The sequence below is a fragment of the Chiloscyllium punctatum genome, chromosome 3, assembly GCF_047496795.1.
Source record: "Chiloscyllium punctatum isolate Juve2018m chromosome 3, sChiPun1.3, whole genome shotgun sequence".
Lineage (NCBI taxonomy): Eukaryota > Metazoa > Chordata > Chondrichthyes > Orectolobiformes > Hemiscylliidae > Chiloscyllium > Chiloscyllium punctatum.
Window position 1 is genome coordinate 10,596,376 of NC_092741.1, and position 22,194 is coordinate 10,618,569.

Here is a 22,194-nt window from a genome sequence, read left to right on the forward strand (position 1 = left end):
AACTTTTTTTCTGTTTTAGAGTTTTGCTTCAGTTTACAACTGAGTGAGATCTCTCCTCACATCATTGGAATAAAACAGGTTGTAAAAACCTATACTCAATCTCTAGCAGTAGATTAATTAAAAATCAAGACAACAGTCTGGAGGGGAATTTGCAGGGTGAGGGGAGAGCATCCACGTAGGTACTAATTATATAGGCCGAACCAAGAGGGAGTGTCTACATAGACAATGTCAGGAGTTAGGTGCCAAATGATCAAAGAGAACCTCAAAGGTCATGATGCACTATTACCCAAGTCATGTGCCAATTGGGATAGGGCAAATTGAATTAGAAAGATGAATGTGTAGCTCAAAGACTATTTTGTGAGAAGTGGCACCAGCACGAGGGGAAGTGGGATCTGTACTGGATGGCTCTCACCTGAACCATGCTGGATAAACAGGGAAGTAGTGAGAATTCTAAACTAAATAGTGGAGGCAAGAGATCAAAGTTGAGACGACGTAGACCTAGGCCATAAATTCAATTTCTTTCTGAATACTGCAGGCATTCAAGAGCCATCCATTTTCCCTGCTCACCACCGCATCAAAACAGCACTTTTCAGCCCTCGTACTGATGTCAGTGCTCCACAAACTGAAACCCAAGCCACATATTTCATTCCTTCAGTTAAATACTGTCAAGTATGAGGGGTGAGGATGTTGTAAATGACGACCCCAGGCACAGTCACATCACATGCCAAAGCAAGTGTAGGTACAAATAGATAGATAAGGTAAGGTCTTTGGGCAGTATGAAGCCTGTGGAGTAAATGGGATTGGCTACTAGGAGGGGGGTTTAGATCTTTGGAGCTGACCATTATATTAAGCTGAAGCTGGAATCCACTGGCTGAGGAGGGCTTACTGACACTTTCCTTTGTGAGACAATGGTGGTTAGCCAGAGGAACAAGAGTGTTTTAAAAACCAACACAAGATGACCAAACAAAAAGTGGGAGAAGGGAAATGTTGAGCTTGCAAGTAATATCGAAGTGGACAGCAAAATGTAAAAAGCAAGAGAGATGCCAAAGTTGGTCCCTTTGAGAATGGGGCTGGGGAAATAATAATAGGGAGCCAGAAAATAGGGAGCCAACAAAGGTTAGAGGTGTCGTTGATAGTGTTGAGGGCTATTGCAGGCTGCAACGCGGCATAGACAGGATGCAGAGCTGGGCTGAGAAATGGCAGATGGAGTTCAACCTGGATAAATGCAAAGTGATGCATTTTGGAAGGTCGAACTTGAATGCTGAATATAGGATTAAAGACAGGAATTTTGGCAGTGTGGAGGAACAGAGGGATCTTCGTGTTCAAGTGTATAAATCCCTCAAAGTTGCCACCCAAATGGATAGGATTGTTTTGGCTTTCATAAACAGTAGGATCGAGTTTAAAAGCCACGAGGTTTTGCTGCAGCTCTACAAGACCCTGGTGAGAATACTGTGTCCAGTTCTGATCACCTTATTATAGAAAAGATACGAGGCTTTGGAGAGGGTGCAAAGAAAGTTTACCAGGATGTTGCCTGGACTGGAGGGCTTGTCTTACGAAGAGAGATTGGCTAAGCTCGGACTTTTCTCGCTGGAGAGAAGGAGGAAGAGAGGTGACCTGATCGAGGTATACAAGGTAATGAGAGGCATGGATAGAGTCAACAGCCAGAGACTTTTCCCTAGGGCAGGGTTCACTGGCATGAGGGGTCCTTGTTTAAGGTATCAGGAGGAAGGTATAGAGGAGACATCAGAGGTAGGTTCTTTACGCAGAGAGTTGTGAATGCATGGAATGCATTGCCAGCGGTGGTCATGGAAGCAGAGTCATTAGGGACATTTAAGTGACTGCTGGATATGCACATGGACAGCAGTGAATTGAGGGGTACGTAGATTCAGTTATTTTATTTTAGATTAGGGCTAATCCTCGACACAACATTGTGGGCCAAAGGGCCTGTTCTGTGCTGTAGTTTTCTGTGTAAAATGGCAAAGAAGTTAAATAAAAGATCAATTTATGCCTAGTCTTTGCATCCTGTTAACCAACCAGTTCTACTGTCCATGCCAATATGCTATCTCATATACTATGGGCATTTTCCTTTCCATAATAACCATTGACATGGCACTTTATGAAATGCCTTCTGGAAATTTAAGAATAACACACCCATTAGTTCCCCTTTATCCACAGCACATGTTATTGCTTTAGGGGACTGTAACAGCCACAGCACCTCAACAGGCCACAGGTACACACTCAACCATTCACCTGGCACTGTATCCACATAACATGGCCCCAGCAACCTGCTGACAGCAGAATGAGATTCCTAAATGGCTTCTAAGTGATCACTTAACAGCTTCAATCATTCCCCAGAGTAAACTCAGAAGCGTCATGAAGGCAGCAGTCTTTCTACCCTTCCCCTTTCCACTCCATTATGAAGCACCTCCCTAGTTTACCTGGAAAGAGAGCTGGAGAGATTCAGCAGAGCAATTGGCAAACTGCAAACCACATCACCAAGATTTGCAATACCAGGAGCAGAAATAACTAGTCAGAAAGATAAATGAATAGATACTCACAGCCATCAGCCCAAGATTCTTCTTGTGAGCATAATTTATCATATGGGTTTGCAATGCATTGACCACTGCTTCGGAATAGGGCAGGCAGTCTGCCTGGAACTGTCGGCTTAACACCTTTATCATGCGCACACGTCTCTCCACGATCATGTTTCTCATGTCCATTATGTGCTCATTGTACACCTGCAACATGATCCTGAATTCCTGTGGAGTCCAGTCATGCTGCTTCACAGAAGTCTCAAAGTCCAACTCCATAGCTTGCTCCACCATGATACAGAAACGTTCAAAGCTTTGACTATATGTTCTCACATGCACCAAGGCCGCATTTATCAAGTTATTCAATTCAACAAGCTAGAATTCAAGGACAAATGAATCACAGTGATAAATAACAGCTTGCATGGGTGGCAGAAACAGAAAGACATGAGAAAACAAAGCGAGAGAAAGAGAGAGAGAGACAGAATAGTTAGCTTGTGGCATAAACATTGAGCATCGTTAAAAAAAATTATGGTTGACAGTGAAGAAGCAGGCTTTGTTTAAATTTTAAACCAAGCAGATAAGCCCTGATTAGTCAGGGTTTTGCCCCAAGAAATGAACTAGTAAATGCTATCACCTATTTTGTTGCGCTTAAACAGGCACCACATATGTACATGTTCTTTCTCTCGGCAAGGATCAGGACCCTGTTATATTAATATTTGCACTGATTGTAATAAGTCAGCCAGGTGGACTTCATAGAATCGGAGTTCCCTAATTGGGGCTATTAACCTGGTACAATCAGGGAGCCCTGGCTCTCAGATATAAATAGGAATGTCTGAGATTTTGTTCACGTGTAAATAAAGGGTGACTTGGTGATGGGGTACTGGTGCCTGTGGAGTTATTTAAATAGTAATATGATTATAGCTGATCATCTAACTCAGCACCCTGTTCCCACTTCTGCCACCCTTTGATTCCTTCATTTTCCAAGCAATATATGTTGAACACCTTCTCGAAAGTCACATTCACAATCACACTGTGTTGCACGCTTTACAAGCATGGTCTGGTGTGAACAGCCGAATTGATGTGTTGTTTGACACAAACAAACAGTTTTCGGATCTGTACCTGCCCTACAGCTGAGACTTCAGACACTTCAGAAGGTTCCAACTCACTTAAACTTAAAAGTTATTCAGGAAAAGTAAAAAAAAACTCTAACGCCTTAATAACTATTAAAATGAACCCCTGACTCACAACTGGTCCCTGAATCACTGACAACCCCAACCTGACCCCTATTCCCCTACCCTATCAATCCTCACCCCCACTATCTCCATAAACCCAACAATGCCCCACCCACCTGACCCATTACCCTCCTACAACCCAAATAGCATGAAATAATCTGACTAAAATCATTCAGAAAATAGTCATAGAAAGAGGAAGACATAATCTTACTTGGTTCTGGTAGTGTGGATCTTGCCCAAACAGTCTGTCAGGGTTGAGCAACAGCTTCTTTTCCTTGGACCGTTTTGTTTCCAGTTCCGTCTCATCAGAGAGTTTCAGTTCATACAGAGAATGGGAGTTAAACGTGGACAAGCGAGGCTCATCGATGAAGGCAATCAGCTTGCCTAAGATTACAAAGATACAAATTGGATTGGTTGGATTTTACACACAATATGTTATTCAATAATCAGACAAAATGATCCCTTGATTAACTGTTTTCTTATCACAAATATTTTAAAATCATATCTAAGGAGAATAAATGCTATTCTTGGCTTTTCTTTCAGGAAGTTCCTACTGACTTGTGGTTCCACAGATTTGGGTCGTCTCCCCTCTCCTCACACAAGTCACCAATCCTCGGCTGCAAGCCCAGACAGACAGACAGACACACACACACACACGAAAAATAATCTTTCTTCAGTGCACTGTCTCCTCCCTACAGCCAGTTCAGTATAAATCCATGGCTTTTAAATTGATGAGAAATGAAGCAGTTTCCCCCTTCTTGATCCACCACTGATAATTTAAGTACCTTGATTAGATCTCCCCTTAACTTGCTCTGCTTTAAAGAAAATATTCCCAATTTCTACAATTTCTCCACAGAATTGAAGTTTCTCATCATGGGTTGATCTCCTCTACATCTTCTCCAAGGTTCTGGAATAGTACTTCAAGTCCGGTGCCCAGAATTATTTATTTTTTAAAAACATTTATTCCATTATGAGGATGTGGGCATTATTAGCAAGCTTAGCATTTGTTGCCCACCTCTAACTGGCTATCAGCTGAAAGTTTCAGAAGGCAGTTAAGAAATCTGTAGTCACATATAGGCCAGACCAACTAAGGACAGAAAATTGATTTCCTTTAATATAGAGTTCTCAACAGTGACCATTGATAATTGTCATTAATAAAACTAGTTTTCACTTCCAAATTTATTAATTCACTTTAAGTTAAAGCTTTGAGAGAAAGTGAGGACTGCAGATGCTGGACAGTCAAAGTCGAAAAGTGTGGTGCTGAAAAAGCATAGCAGGTTAGGCAGCATCTGAGGAGCAGGAGAATCAATGTTTCGAGCATAAGCCCTTCACCAGGAATTGGGGCGGGGGGGCGGGGGGGGGGGGGGGGGGTGGGGAGTGGGGGTTGGGGTGGTGGTGCTGAGAGATAAATAGGAGGGAGTGCGGGTGGTGGTGGTGGTGGTGGGAGAAAGGTAGCTGGGAAGGCAATAGGTAGATGCAGTGGGGGGTGATAGTAATAGGTTGGAGGGGAGGATGAAGTGGATAGGTGGGAAGGAAGATGGACAGGTAGGACAGTTCAAGAGGATGGTGCCGAGTTGGAGGGTTAGATCTGCAATCAGGTGGAGGGACGGGAGATGAAGAATTGGTGAAGTTGAGATTGGAGGGTCCCAAAGCAGAAGATGAGATATTCCTCCTCCAGGCGTCAGGTGGTTAGGATCTGCCAGTGGAGGAGGCCCAGGACTTGCATGTCCTTGGCGAAGTGGGAGGGGGAGTTGAAGTGGTCGACCATAGGGCGGCGGGGTTGTTTGGGGCATGTGTCTCAGAGATGTTCCCTCATCTACTGTGTCAGTTGCTTTCGATGTGGTCTCCTCTACATTTGGGAAGTAGGATGCCAAATCGTGGAACATTTCAGAGAACAAAATAACCGGATCTCCTGTGGCCAACCACTTCAACTTCCCATCCCATTCTGCCAAGGACATGCAAGTCCTGTGCCTTCTGCACAGCCAAATGCAAGCCACCTGACACCTAGAGGAAGAACGCCTCATACCCTCCAACCATACGGCATAAACATTGATTTCACCAGATCCATCATCTCCCCTCCCCCACCTCATCCCAGATCTAACTCTCCGACTCGGCACAGCCTCTTGAACTGTCCTACCTATCGATCTTCCTTCCGACCTACCCGCTCCACACCCCTCAACCTATCACCATCACCCTCCTGCTCCATCTACCTTATCTCCAGCCCCATCTCCACCCTATTTATCTGTCAGTCCCCTTTGCTCCCAACATTCTTAATGATGCGCTCATACCCAAAACGTCGACTCTCCTGTTTCCTCAGATGTTGCCTGATCTGCTGTGCTTTTCCAGCACCACACTTTTTGATTTTGAATTAAAGTCCGCCAACGACAATTCTGGGATTCAAATTCAGAACATTAGGCTGGTCCCCTGGATTATGAGTCCAGTGATATTACTACCATGACACTGTATTGTGCAGCAGCAACCTAAGTAATGATTTGTAATGGTTTATCATTACTTTATAATAATTTAAGATATGATCATTCTTGTAACTTGCTTGCTTTTGTATTCAGTACCCCTCCTCACAAAGCCAAGTATATGTGAATTAATTTAACCTATATTTGTTAATGATTTGCTTCTTACCAACAGTATATTCCAGTTTTCCGATTATGCTTTGTATGTGAAACCACAAATCTTCTGAGGTGGGGGACAATGTAAATTGTACAGGTTTCTTGTACTCTGACCTATAACTTTAAAGAATCACACAGGCATATTAATCAAGAAGTTATTCTCACCACCTCACCAGAATTTTAAAATATCTGCTGAATAGCTGAAATAACTCTCCAGAGGCTGATATGCCATCACTAAGTCACCCTTTATTTACATGAGCATAGTATTTGACATTGGTCCATCTCCCTCAGAGCAAATAGAATCTCTGACACTGTTATTTTTTTAATTTATTTTTTCTTTTTTTCCCCTTTACTCCCACACTACCGCCTAACTGCGGTAGTGCTTATTTTTACTCCAGCACCCATGGTGTGTGTGTGCGCAGGTGTGAGGACACACCTGTTTATATCTGTCAGCAGGGGCTCCCTAATTGGATCAGATTAACAGCCTCAATGAGGGAACTCAGATTCTATGAGGTGCACCTTCATTACAATCTCTAAAGTATCTTTAATGGATCCCTCACAAATTCAGTTGGACAGTCAGACAAGGTCACAGTCCATCAAAATAAGCACTGTGCTGTTTCACATTCTACAGAGAGATGCATCTGATGCACTGTCTAGGTTGGAATAAAGCTGATGCATTTGATCAAAATAAATATTGAAGTTAATACATTGAATTCAGTTCTACCCTATCTGTGCCTGGAAAACTGGTGTAGGTTATCTGTAATGAGTCATAAAATTGGGTTGACTCAGCTCCTTCTCTCTAACTGCCCCTATTTTGAACTTGCTCCAATTTGCAGTCAAATGATTAGATTAGATTAGATTCCCTACAGTGTGGAAACAGGCCCTTTGGCCCAACAAGTCAACACCGACCCTCCGAAGAGCAACCCACCCAGACCCATTCTCCTACATTCATCCGCGACTAATGCATGTAACATTACCGGCAACTTAGCATGGCCAATTCACCTAACCTGCACACCTTTGGACTGTGGGAGGAAACCGGAGTGCCTGGAGAAAACCCATGCAGACACGGGGAGAATGCTCTAATCCCACACAGACAGTTGCCCAAGGTGGGAATTGAACCCGGGTCCCCTGGTGCCGTTAGGCAGCAGTGCTAACCACTGAGCCACTGTGCCGCACAGATGATGGAAGCTCCTCCCAGATTTGGGCAAGTCCTTCACTACAACAGTCCTGTCCCTTCAATTCAGGAATGGCACACCACCTACTACTTCTTGAAAATATCTCACCCACAGTGCTATATGGTTTAGCATATCCGTTTCCACAATTAGCCCCCATTCCCACCCCCCACCCCCACTACTCCCAACGTTCACCTCACAGGGTCACTTCATAGCCTTTCCTTCTCTGATATTCACTGGTCATTGACATAGGAGCAGAAGTAGGCCATTCATCCCATTAAGTCTGCTCTACCAATCAATGAAATCATGGCTGATCTGATCATTCTCAGATCCATTTTCCTGTCTTACCCTCATATCTGTCTATCTCAGCCTTGAGAATATTGAATGAATCAGCGACTGACAATTCTCTGCAGTAAAACTCACTGTAAACTTGAAAAAAAATCATTTATCTTTCTTGCAACCGTTGTACGCTGTGACCTTTAACTGATAAGGCAGAGACCTTTCATCAGAATACCAGGCCTCTGTATCTTTTGCAAACCATGGAAACATCTGGAGAAAGACTGCTGATGCAAAATGCTGGCCAGAAAAATGATAAGGATGATCTGAACAAGGGAACCTGGAAACCAAGTCGACTGAATTGTCTTTCCCATCTGCCCTCTCTGCCCATACTCTCTGTGTATGTAAGCGAAAGTTGAGACAAGGATCAGACTTTTGATTAGTAATATTATATAGGAATAGTTTGTAACTGTTTAGCTGTGGCTAGAATCTAATTACTTATACTAAATAGTAATTCCTGCTCAGTACAGTGATCTGGTTCATGCTTTACATAGAACATGGAACAGTACAGCACAGTAACAGGCCCTTCAGCCCACAGTGTTCTGCTGAACATGCCTGCCCTTGGTCTATACCTCTCCATTGCTTGCATATTCACATGCTTATCTTTAAGTCCTTTAAGTGCCCCTACTGTATCTGCATCCACCATCACCCCTGGTAGCACGCTCCGACTACTCTCTGTGTAAAAAACTTGCCTCTCACATCTCTTTGGAACTTTCATCCATTCACCTTAAATGCAAGCCTTTGAGTATTAGGCATTTCAACACTGGGAAAAAGGTTCGGACTGGCGCCCTTATCTAACAATTCTCCCCTCAACATTTGCTGCTCCAGAGAAAACAACCCGAGATTTTCCAGCCCTTCCTCAGAGCTCATACCCTCTAATCAAGGCAGCATGCTTCTGCACCCCCTCTAAAGCCTCCACATATAAAGTCCTGGGGACTGTTGCTGAATAAAGAGACATTGGAATGCAAGTTCATAGTTCCTTGAAAGTGGAGTCGACTGTAGATAGGATAGTGAAGAAGGTGTTTGATATAGAACGTAGAACATCGAACAATACAGCACACAACAGGCCCTTTGGCACTCAATGTTGTGCCGACTTATAAACTAATCTAAGCTCATCTCCCTACACTATCCCATCATCATCCATGTGCTTATCTAAGGATTGTTTAAATCTCCCTAATGTGGCTGAGTTAACTACATTGGCAGGTAGGGCATTCCACACCCTTACCACTCTCTAAGTAAAGAACCTGCCTCTGACATCTGTCTTAAATCTATCACCCCTCAATTTGTAGTTATGCCCCCTCGCCCAAGCTGATGTCATCATCTTAGGAAAACGACCTTCACTGTCTACCCTATCTAATCCTCTGATCATCTTGTATGTCTCTATCAAATCCCCTCTTAGCCTTCTTCTTTCCAATGAGAACAGACCCAAGTCTCTCAGCCTTTCTTCATAAGACCTTCCCTCCAGACCAGGCAACGTCCTGGTAAATCTCCTCTTCACCTTTTCCAATGCTTCCACATTCTTCCCGAAATATGGCAACAGAACTGTACACAATATTCCAAGTGTGGCCGCACCAAGGTTTGTATAGTTGCAGCATGATATTGCGGCTCCGGAACTCAATCCCTCTCCCAATGAAACCTAACACACTGTATGCCTTCTTAACAGCACTATCAACCTGGGTAGCAACTTTCAGGGGTCTATGTACATGGACTCCAAGATCCTTCTGCACATCCTCACTACCAAGAATCTTTCCATTGACCCAGTACTCTGCCTTCCTGTTATTCTTCCTAAAATGCATCACCTCACATTTGGCTGCATTGAACTCCATTTGCCACCTCTCAACCCAATTCTGCAGTTTATCCAAGTCCCCCAGCAACCTGTATCACTCTTCCATACTATCCACTACTCCACCGACTTTATTGTCATCTGCCTATGCCTGCATCTAATTCATTTATAACAGCAGTGGTCACAAAACAGATCCTTGTGGCACACCACTAGTAACCAGACTCCAGGATGAATATTTTCCATCAACCACCACTCGCTACCTTCTTTCAGAAAGCCAGTTTCTAATCCAAACTGCTAAATTACCCTCAAATCCATACCTCTGCATTTTCTCCAACAGCCTACCATGTGGAACCTTATCAAAGGCTTTACTGAAGTCCATGTACACCACGTCAACTGCCCTACCTTGGTCACTTGCTCAAAAAACTCAATGAGGTTTGTGAGACACAACCTACCCTTGACGAAACCATGTTGACTATCTGAAATCAAATTGCTGCTTGCTAGATGACTATAAATCCTATCTCTTATAATCCTTTCCAAAACTTTTCCTTAAACAGAACTAAGGCTCACTGGTCTATAATTACCTGGGTCATCTCTCCTGCTCTTCTTGAACAAGGGCACAACATTTGCAATCCCCCAGTCCTCTGGTACTAAACCTGTAGACAATGACGACTCAAAGATCAAAGCCAAAGGCTCCGCCATCTCCTCCCTAGCTTCCTAGGGAATCCGCGGATAAATCCCACCCAGCCAAGGGAATTATCTACTTTCACTCCTTCTAGAATTGATAACACCTCTTCCTTACTAACCTTGATCCCTTCTAGTCTAAGATCTCATATCTCATTCTTCTCCTCTACAATATTCTCCTTTTCCTGAGTGAAAACCGATGAGAAATATCCATTTAGCAGCTCTCCGATCTCCACAGAGTCCACACACAATTTCCACTTCTGTCTTTGACTGGTTCTATTCCTACACTAGTCATCCTTTTATTCCTCACATGCCTTTGGAAAGCTTTAGAGTTCTCCTTTATTCTACCTGCTAAAGACTGCTCATGTCCTCACTTTGCTCTTCTTAACTGTCTCTTTAAATCCTTCCTCGCTAATCTAGAACTCTCCATCGCCTTATCTGAACCATCTTGCCTCATCGTCACATTAGCCTCCTTCTTCCACTTAACAAGAGATGCAAGTTCTGTAGTAAACCACGGTTCCCTTACCTTGTCAGTTCCTCAAAGTATCCTTGCCTTTATTGGTAAGTGCATTAAGTATAGGTGTTAGAAGGTAATGTGGCTGATATACAAGACATTGTTAAGGCCATGTTTGAAATATTAGATTGAATTCTGGTTTCCCTGCTATAGGAAGGATGTTGTGAAACTTGAAAGGGTTCAGAAAAGACTTACAGGGGGTTGGAGGGTTTGAGCTAGAGGGAGAGCTGAATAGGCTGGGGTTATTTTCCCTGGTGCATCAGAGGCTGAGCGGTGACCTTGTAGAGGTCTATAAAGTCATGAGGGGCATGGATAGGGTGAATAGCCAAGGTCTTTTCCCCGGGGTGGGAGAGTCCAAAATTTTCATGCAGAGGGTGGTGCATGTATGGAGTGAGTTGCCAAAGGAAGTGGTGGAGGCTGGTACAATTACAACTTTTAGAAGGATTCTGGAATGGGTATATGAATAGAAGGATTTAGAGTAATATGAGATAAATGCTGGCAAATGGGACTGGATTAATTTAGGATACTGGTTAGCATTGAAGAGTTGGACTGAAGGGTCTGTTTCTGTGCTGTACAAATCTATGACTCTATGACATCCTTCCTGTAATGTGGCGACCAGGATTGAACACAATACTCTCTGTGTAGCCTAACCTAAGGCTTGCAAAGCTGCAACATGACATCCTGACTCTTGTACTCAATTTCCTGACCAATAAAGGCAAGCATGCCATATGCGTTCTTTACCAACCTGTCTCATTGTGTGGCCACTTTCAGGGAGCTATAGATCCCTCCGTATATCAATGCTGTTCAGGGTCCTGCCACTAACTGTATATTTTATCTTAACATTTGATCTCCCAAAATACAGCATCTCACACTTACCCGGATGAAACTCCTTCTTTCTATCAACTCGGGTGGCATCGTGGCTCAGTGGTTAGCACAGCTGCTTCACACCGCCAGAGACTCGGGTTCAATTCCAGCCTCGGGCGACTGTCTGTGTTGAGTTTGCACATTCTCCCTGTGTCTGCGTGGGTTTCCTCCCGCAGTCCAAAGATGTGCAGGTTAGGTGAGTTGGTCAATGCTAAATTGTCCATAGTGTTCAGGTTGGCTAGGTGCATTAGTTATGAGCAAATATAGGGTAATACGGTAGGGAAATTTGTCTGGGTGGGTTACTCTTTGGAAGGCAAATTGCATGATGGCCTTCATTGCGAGAGGATATGAGTCTAGGAACAATGATATCTTGCTGTAAATATGCAGGACACTGGTGAAGCCACACTTTGAATATTGCATGCAGTTTTGGTCTCACTATCTATAGAAGGATGTTCTTGCTATGAAGAGAGTGAAGCAAAGGTTTACCAGATTGATTATTGGGAAGGCAGGATTGATATACGAGGGGAAATTGAGTTGGTTAGGATTGTATTCGCTGGAGTTTGGAAGGATGAGGGGATTCGCATCGAAACCCGTGAAATTCTAACAGAGCTAGAAACAAGCAATTAGGAAGGCTAAAATCCCTCTTAACACTTGCCATGAAATGTTCTTGGCAAGTAGGATTAAGGAGAATCCCAAAGCACTTCATATGTATATTGTGAGCAAGAGGTAACTAAGGGAAGGGTTGGTCCTCTAAAGGACAAGGAGGGAATTTATGCATGGAGCCAGAGGAAGTAGGTGAGGTCCTTAATGATTTGGAAGAAAATGTAGGTGGTCTGATTAGTAAGTTCGTGAATAGGTGGAGTTGTGGATAGTGAGGAATGCTGTTAAAGGATACAGAGGATATAGATCAATTGGAAAGTTGGTTAGAGAAAAAAACATATGGCATTTAATCTGGACAAGTGTGAGCTGATGCTTTTTGGGAGGTGAAATGAAGAGGAAAGTACACTTAAATGGCAGGACCCTTAAGAGCATTGATATACAGAGGGATTGTGGGTACAAGTTTATAGCTCCCTGATAGTTGCAACACAGGTGGATAAGGTGGTAAAGAAGGTGAACCGCCTTCATTGTTCAGGCATAAAAGTTGGCAAATCATGTTGCAGCTCTACATGGTGGGCTGAAGGGCCTGTTCCCATGCTGTGCTGTTCTATGTTCAATGTTTTGAGTCCAGACAGGTTAGATGCAGTAAATATGTTCCCAATGGAAATTCTAGAACCAGGGGTCATAGTTTAAAGACAAAGAAAAGACCTTTTACAACTGAAATGGGGAGAAATTTCTTCACGCAGGGCGTGGTGAGCCTGTTGAATTCACTACCACAGAAAGTGGTTGAAACCAAAACATTCTGTGTTTTCAATAAGGAGGTAGACATAGATCTTGTGGATAAAGGGATCAAGTATACAGGGGAATGCAGGATTAGGGCATTTTGCTCAGTGGTCATACTGAATGGCAGTACAGGTTTGAGGGGTCAAATGGCCTACTCCTGCTCCTATTGTCTATGTTTCTAAAATCCTGAAACTCCTTCCCAAACAGTATTGTAGGATTTCTGATACCCAAAGGCCTACAGCAGTTCAAGACAGCTGACCATCACCTTTTCACCACCACCATTATAATTTAGGGATGAGTAAGACCTGGCCGAGTCATATCCAATGGGAATGTCTTTTGATCAGTGCTCTGACACTCCTGGAAAGTCGTTTCCGATGATTGATAAAATTGAACAAGTGAAATTTATTGCTTTTGTCATTTACCTGTCATCTACATTGTCTTCAATTTCAATGTCACTTTCTGCAGAAACAAACAAACATTACAGTTAGAGGTTTCCTAAGATCTGCAGAGGCAACTACACTAAATATAGCCAATGAGCTGTTCAAAACTTATTCATCATTTGATAAGTCATTTGTTTCCTGTAAACAGAATATAAAACATTACATCTCAGTACAGGTCCTTTGACCCTCAATGTTGTGCTGACCTGTGAAGCCAATCTAAAGCCCATCTAACCAACACTATTCCATTATAAGCCATATACTTATCCAATGACCCTAATGTTAGAAAGTCCACTACCATTGCAGGGAGTGCATTCCACACTCTTGCCACTCTCTGAGTAAAGAACCTACCTCTGACATCTGTCGTATATCTATCACCCCTTCGATTTAAAGCTATGTCTCCTCATGTTAGCCATCATCATCTGAGGAAAAAGGCTCTCACTGTCCATCCTATCTCCCCTCTGATCATCTTGTATGCCTCCATTAAATCACCTCTTAACCTTCTTTTCTCTAATGAAAACAGCCTCAAGTCCCTCAGCCTTTCCTCATAAGACCTGCCCTCCATACCAGCCAACATCCTAGTAAATCTCCTCTGCACCCTTTCCGAAGCTTCCACATGCTTCCTATAATGCGGTGACCAGAACTGCACAAAATACTCCAAGTGGAGCCACACCAGAGTTTTGTACAGCTGCAGCATGACCATATGGGTCTAAAACTCAATCCCTCTACCAATAAAAGCTTACACACTGTACGCCTTCTTAACAACCCTATCAACTTGGGTGGCAACGTTCAGGGATCTATGTACATGGACACTGAGATCTCTGCTCATCCACACTACCAAGAATCTTATCATTAGCCCAGTATTTTGTATACCTGTTATTCCTTCCAAAGTGAATCACCTCACACTTTTCTGCATTAAACTCTATTTGCCACCTCTCAGCCCAGCTCTACAGTTTATCCAGGTCCCTCTGTAACCTGCAACATCCTTCAGCACTGTCGAAAACTCCACTGACTTTAGTGTCATCAGCGAATTTACTAACCCATCCTTTGATGCCCTCATCCAAGTCATTTATAAAAATGACAAACAGCAGTGGTCCCAAAACAGATCCTTACAGTATGTCTTCTTATTACCCTCTGTCTTCTTACAACTAGCCAATTTCAGATCCAAACCGCTAAATCAACCTCAATTCCATGTCTCCAGTAGCCTACAATGGGGAACCTTATCAAATGCCTTACTGAAATCCATATGCACCATATCAACCGCTTTACCCTCATCCACCTGTTTGGTCGCCTTCTCAAAGAACTCAATAAGGTTTGTGAGGCACGACCTACCCTTCACAAAACTGTGCTGACTATTCCTAATTAAATTATTCCTTTCCTAAAGATTATAAATACTATCTCTTATAATCCTTTCCAAAACCTTGCCCACAACTGAAGTAAGGCTCACTGGTCTATAATTTCCAGTGTTGTCTCTACTTCCCTTCTTGAACAAGGGAACAACGTTTGCTAACTTCCCGTCTCTGGCACTATTCCTATGGACAATGGCGACATAAAGATCAAAGCCAAAGGCTCTGCAATCTTCTCCCTGGCTTCCCAGAGAATTCTAGGATAAATCCCATCCAGCCCAGGGGTTTTATCTAATTTCACACTTTCCAGAATTGCTAACATCTCCCTCCTTACGTACATCAATCCCGTCAAGCTTAATAGCCTGTATCTCAGTATTCTCCTTGACAACATTGTCTTTTTCCTGTGTGAATACTGCTGAAAAATATTCAGTTAGCACCTCTCCTATCTCTTCGGACTTCACGCACAACTTCCCACTACTATCATTGTTTGGCCCTCATCTTACTCACGGCATTCTTTTATTCCTGATATACCTATAGAAGGCTTTAGGGTTTTCCTTGATCCTATCCACCAATGACTTCTCATGTCTCCTCCTGGCTCTTATTAGCGCTCTCTTTAGGTCTTTCCTGGCTAACTTGTAAATCTAAAGTGCCCTAACTGAGCCTTCACATCTCATCTTTACATAAGCCTCCTTCTTCCTCTTAGCAAGAGGTTCAACTCCTTTACTAAACTGCAGTTGCCTCATTCGACCACTTCCTCCCTGTCTGACAGGTACATACTTATCAAGTACACGCAGTAGCTGTTCCTTGAATAAGCTCCACATTTCAATTGTGCCCATCCCCTGCAGTTTCCTTCCCCATCCCATGCATCCTAAATCTCACCTAATTTCATCAGAATTGCCTTTCCCCAGCTGTAACTCTTGCCCTGCGGTATATACCTGTCCCTTTGCATCACCAAAGTAATCGTAACCGAATTATGGTCACTATCAGGAGAAAGTGAGGACTGCAAATGCTGGAGATCAGAGCTGAAAATGTGTTGCTGAAAAAGCGCAGCGGGTCAGGCAGCATCCAAGGAGCAGGAGAATCGATATTTCGGGCATGAGCCCTTCTTCAGGAATATTTCTGAAGAAGGGCTCACGCCCGAAACGTCGATTCCCCTGCTCCTTGGATGCTGCCTGACCTGCTGCGCTTTTCCAGCAACACATTTTCAGCTATGGTCATTATCACCAAAGTGCTCACCTACCTCCAAATCTAACAACTGGTCTGGTTCATTACCCAGTACCAAATCCAATGTGGCCTCGCCTCTTATTGGCTTATCTACATACTGTGTCAGGAAACCCTCCTGCACACATTGGACAAAAACTGACCCAACTAAAGTACTCAGACTATAATGTTACCAGTCAATATTTGGAAACTTAAAGACCCCAATAACAAATACGCTATTACTGTTGCTCCTATCCAAAATCACCTTTGCAATCCTTTCCTCTACGTCTCTGGAACGATTTGGAGGCCTATAGAAAACTCCCAACAGGGTGACCTCTCCTTTCCTGTTTCTAACCTCAGCTCATACCACCTCAGTGGACAAGTCCTTTCTGCCACCGTAATGCTGTCCTTGACTAACAATGTCACACCTCTCCCTCTTTTACCACCTTCCCTGACCTTACTGAAACAGTTAACCCTCAGAACCTGCAATAACCATTCCTGTCCCTGCTCTATCTATGTCTTCAAAATGGCCACAACATCAAAGTCCCAGGTACCAACCCATGCTGCAAGTTCACCAACAGCTAAACACTAACAAAACACCTCTTCACAGCCAGCATACAAACAGCACTTTAACATCTTCTTCTTGTTGTCTTTCACGGTGAAAATGACCATGTTCATCATCTGGTGTTGTGGTGGGAGTGTAGGAGAGTTTCCATGCAGGCTGGAACCAGCACTGGACTGAAGGTTGCTTTGGGAGACTGGTTTTGAGTAATTAATGTCACACTGTTGGGCTGCTTCATCCTTTCATTCAGTTTACCAACACGACGGATATTCCTGGGCCTGTTTCTCCATTGTGAACTGGCCTTGCTGTCCATCCTTCTCTGTAACCTCCATCCCATGAACCCCCTCTCTCACACTGGGTCACTCACTCTGCAGCTCCTGGCTCTCTGGTGAATGTATTTCACACATTAGCTACTTTCTCTGCAATGGCATTGCCAATTAAAAGTTCCACCAATCTCTGATTGGCCAGCAACCCCGTAACAGGTGGGATGTCCCACCCCTGGAAGCCTGATGGTGGAAAGGCTGTTGTTAGCCTGTGATTGCCTGATTGGGGTAGATCCGTCAATCTGAGCCAAAGGAACTAACGCGGATATCTATCCTTCTCTCCAGTCAGTGGCCAAGACCTTTCCTGTCTTCATACATTTCCCCACACTCAATAATACCCACGTCTATGCACACAAACTAACATACTGACAAACACAGATCAACACAGACACACACACACACACACACACACACACACACATTTGGACTGGATGCTATGGACTGTACATAGATACAAGAGGGGGAGGAGGGTGTGTATTGCTGGTGGACTGATTGCCCAACCCCATGACCTCCTATTCTCCCCATAGGAGCTAAGAACTGACCTTACATCACACCCCAGACCCTCAAGTTATCAAATTATCTCCAGCAGAATAGTAAAATCACAATTAAATGTACTTGACAGCAACCTAGTAACGGCGGTTTTCATTGACAGTCAGCCAATGTGAGTATTACTTGATCTTTCTATAATTCATTGTGAGATGTAGTAAAACAATTACTGTGTGAATATGTCATACAGTCTCAGCTGTCAAACATCAGACTGAACCATGAGTCACCTTATTCTCTTAGCAAGGAAAGGTCAGCATTTATACCTGTTGGATCCAACGTACAATCCAATTCCCTTGAATCTTCAGAAATCCGTGACTGTTCTAAAGTCTCGTTTTTATCAGGCTTGCACACTTGATTAAAGGATCGACATTTAGATTTTGTACTGCTTTGATAAGGGATTTCATGTTTCGATGGAATGTCAAGGATCACATTTACAATGAACACTGGTGCCATTTTCTTCTTTGTGTGTTTTTCAAAGTCTTTGATTACCTGCAGGACATATACAAACCACAGATCTTTTAGCAGATTAGTGTCACACAACATAATGCAGCACATGCTAGTAGTCTTGTTTTTGGACAGATGAAATCTTGTGTTTGCCCAGGACATAAGTCAAAGGTTCAGGTAAGATGTCACTTTAGTAAGATATTGACTTGGATGGGGTTAGACAATAGACAATAGACAATAGGTGCAGGAGTAGGCCATTCTGCCCTTCGAGCCTGCACCACCATTCAATATGATCATGGCTGATCATCCTTAGTCAGTATCCTGTTCCTGCCTTATCTCCATAGCCCTTGATTCCACAATCCTTGAGAGCTTTATCCAACTCTTTCTTAAATGAATCCAGAGACTTGGCCTCCACTGCCCTCTGGGGCAGAGCATTCCACACAGCCACCACTGTCTGGGTGAAGAAGTTTCTCCTCATCTCTGTCCTAAATGGTCTACCCCGTATTTTTAAACTCGGTCCTCTGGTTCGGCACTCACCCATCAGCGGAAACATGTTTCCTGCCTCTAGAGTGTCCAATCCTTTAATAATCTTATATGTCTCAATCAAATCCCCTCTCAGTCTTCTAAACTCAAGGGTATACAAGCCCAGTCGCTCCAGTCTTTCAGTGTAAGGTAATCCCGCCATTCCAGGAATTGACCTCTTGAACGTACGCTGCACTCCCTCAATAGCCAGAATGTCTTTCCTCAAATTTGGAGACCAGAACTGCACACAGTACTCCAGGTGTGGTCTCACCAGGGCCCTGTACAGCTGCAGAAGAACCTCTTTGCTTCTATACTCAATCCCTCTTGTTATGAAGGCCAGCATGCTATTAGCCTTCTTCACTACCTGCTGTACCTGCATGCTTACCTTCATTGACTGGTGTCCAAGAACACCCAGATCTCTTTGCACTGCCCCTTTACCTAAATTGATTCCATTTAGGTAGTAATTTGCCTTCCTGTTCTTGCCACTAAAGTGGATAACCATACATTTATCCACATTAAACTGCATCTGCCATGCATCTGACCACTCACCTAAACTGTCCAGGTCACCCTGTAGTCTCCTAACATCCTCATCACATTTCACCCTGCCACCCAGCTTAGTATCATCAGCAAATTTGCTAATGTTATTATTAATACCATCTTCTACACTGCCTGCCATTCCGAAATGGAGCCGTTTATCACTACTCTTTGTTTCCTATCAGCCAACCAACTTTCAATCCAAGTTAGTACTTTGCCCCAATACCATGCGCCCTAATTTTGCTCACTAACCTCCTATGTGGGACTTTATCAAAAGCTTTCTGAAAGTTCAGGTACACTACATCTACTGGATCTCCCTCGTCCATCTTCAGAGTTACATCCTCAAAAAATTCCAGAAGATTAGTCAAGCATGATTTCCCCTTCATAAATCCATGCTGACTCTGACCTATCCTGTTACTACTATCCAGATGTGTCGTAATTTCATCCTTTATAATAGACTCCAGCATCTTTCCCACCACTGAGGTCAGACTAACTGGTCTATAATTTCCTGTTTTCTCTCTCCCACCTTTCTTAAAAAGTGGTACAACATCAGCCACCCTCCAATCTGCAGGAACTGATCCCGAATCTATCGAACTCTGGAAAATAATCACCAACACATCCACGATTTCTCGAGCCACTTCCTTCAGTACCCTGGGATGTAGACCATCAGGCCCCGGGGACTTATCAACCTTCAGACCTAACAGTCTCTCCAACACCATTTCCTGGCAAATATAAATTCGCTAAAGTTCAGGTCCTTCAGCCACTGTTACCTCAGGAGATTGCTTGTGTCTTCCCCAGTGAACACAGATCTGAAGTATAAATTCAATTCTTCTGCCATTTCTTTGTTCCCTATCATATATGTTTCTGTCTTCAAGGGCCCAATTTAGTCTTAACCATTTTTTTGCCTTTCACATACCCAAAAAAGTTTTTACTATCCTCCTTTATATTTTTGGCCAGTTTACCTTCGTACCTCATTTTTTTCCCTGCGTATTTCCTTCTTAGTAATCCTCTGTTGTTCTTTCAAAGCTTCCCAGTCCTCCGTTTTCCCACTTATCTTTGCTATGTTATACTCTTTCTCTTTTAACTTTATACGTTTCTTAACTTCCTTCATCAGCCACGGCCACCCATGCCTCCTCCTAGGATTTTTCTTCCTTTTTGGAATGAACTGATCCTGCATCTTCTGCATTATACACAGAAATATCTGCCATTGTTCCTCCACTGTCATCCCTGCTAAGGTATTGCACCACTGAACTTTGGCCAGCTCCTCCCTCATAACTCCATAGTTCCCTTTATTCAACAGAAATATTGTCACTTCCGATTGTACCCTCTCCCTCTCAAACTGCAGATTGAAGCTTATTGCATTATGGTCACTACTTCCCAATGGCTCCTTCACTTTGCGGTCCTTGATCAATTCTGGTTCGTTGCACAATACCAGATCCAGAATTGCCTTCTCCCTGGTCGGCTCCAGCACCAGCTGTTCTAAGAATCCATCTCAGAGGCACTCCACAAAGTCTCTTTCTTGAGCTCCAATACCATCCTGATTCTCCCAGTCTACCTGCATGTTGAAATCCCCCATAACAACTGTCGTAACATCTTTGCAACAGGCTAATTTCAGCTCCTGATTCAACTTACATCTGACATCCAGACCACTGTTTGGGGGCCTGTTGTATGATTAACAATTTGTGCAGCGAAATAAAGGTTTCTCAGAAAGGTTAAAGGCAACAAGTTATTTTTAAAATAGTGTTAAAAGAGATATTTCCACTCGAGAGGCAGTTCCATGTGTCTGAAAATTTCCAGATCACTACCTTGCCTTGGGAGGAAGTGCCCAGGCAAACCCAATTTTTATTCTGAATGGATTGAATGGAGTTCTACTGCACAGAAAACGACTGTTTGGCCCAACACATCTGTGCTGGTCACAAACAACCACCTAACTATTCAAGTCCCAATTGGGCCTCACATCCCTCGATACAGAGGAGATGTCCTCAGGAGTTGCCAAGCATCAATGTCGGCTGTTTATAAGACCAACCCTAGGTCATCCAATACATATTGAAAGTCAGAAAGTGAGAATCAAAAAGAAACTGAATTTTGCTGGTTTTACCAAATCCACTGGTAGAGCAAAGTTAGTGTCCTTTTCTTTAATGGAATTGGGCACCACTGCCAGGTGCCTACTGTAGCCATTCCTTGAAATTAGTTTCTTGCTTGGCTAGTTCAGAGGTTGTTTGAAAATCAAACACATGATTGTGGATCTGGAGTCACATGTATGTCAGACTAAGTAAGGATGGTACATTTCCTATCCTCAAGATTTTCTAACCAACCTGTTCAGTGGTGTCATTACACATCTCTGGAGCAGGTGAGACTTGAACCTGTGTCTCCTGGTCTAGAGATAGTGACACTATCACTGCATCACAAGAGTTCTCCTCTACATTTCCCTTTCTAAAGGGCTTTAGTAAACCAGATCAATCTGCAACATTTGTCATAGTCACCGTTCCTGTGATGATCTTTATTTTCCAGATTAATTAATTGAATTCAAACTCCATCAGCTATTATAGGATTTGAGTCATGGCCTGAGAGAATTAATTTGGTCTTTCTAAATCTCTAACCCACTCAAAAGAAATATTCAGTAAGACTGGTGAATTATACATTCTACTCTGACTTGTCTTGTAAATTAATATAACATCATCATCTCCTTCTCTGTATTTTTTTTTAAGCAGGGATGCTATGTAATATTATTGCAAGATATGAGCTTTTTTTATATGGCCATCTCTCTTAGGGGTGTAGATAAAGTTAGTTCAAGAAATGGTTGCTGCAAAGGAGTGTAAATAAATCTTAGTGCAATACAGTATACAATAACCTGATAGTACTAACAAGAATCCAAGCCTATATATTCAAAACCTCAGAGAATGTGGGGTAGTCCAGTTTGTCATGACTTTTGCAGCTCCATGAAAACTAAAATAAAAACAGAAAAAGTCTTGGAGAGGCCTGGTGCAGAGGGGAGCAATGTGCTTTATTAATGGAAATTTCAGTGTTCCATAGTGTCCAAAAACAATCTTGGGGAGCTTCCACCTCGGGAGTACTAATTTACCCAAAGGTAGCATTTATTAACAAATACAAAAGCAAACAGTACTCAGTCATTAACGCTATCCTCTAAGTATGTAAATCAGGA

The 22,194-nt window shown here is 43.1% G+C and overlaps 1 protein-coding gene across 1 annotated transcript in view; it reads right to left on the reverse strand.

Moving 5' to 3' along the window:
- LOC140453932 (dynein axonemal heavy chain 6-like) overlaps positions 1-22,194 on the reverse strand; it is a 306,453-nt gene that overhangs the window by 86,051 nt on the left and 198,208 nt on the right. Inside the window, exons 12-15 of the mRNA XM_072548792.1 lie at positions 17,795-18,020; positions 13,540-13,576; positions 6,401-6,507; positions 3,975-4,147 (exon numbers count right to left, since the gene is read on the reverse strand). Coding sequence (XP_072404893.1) covers positions 3,975-4,147; positions 6,401-6,507; positions 13,540-13,576; positions 17,795-18,020 — 543 coding nt within the window. The remainder of the gene's footprint in view (positions 1-3,974; positions 4,148-6,400; positions 6,508-13,539; positions 13,577-17,794; positions 18,021-22,194) is intronic.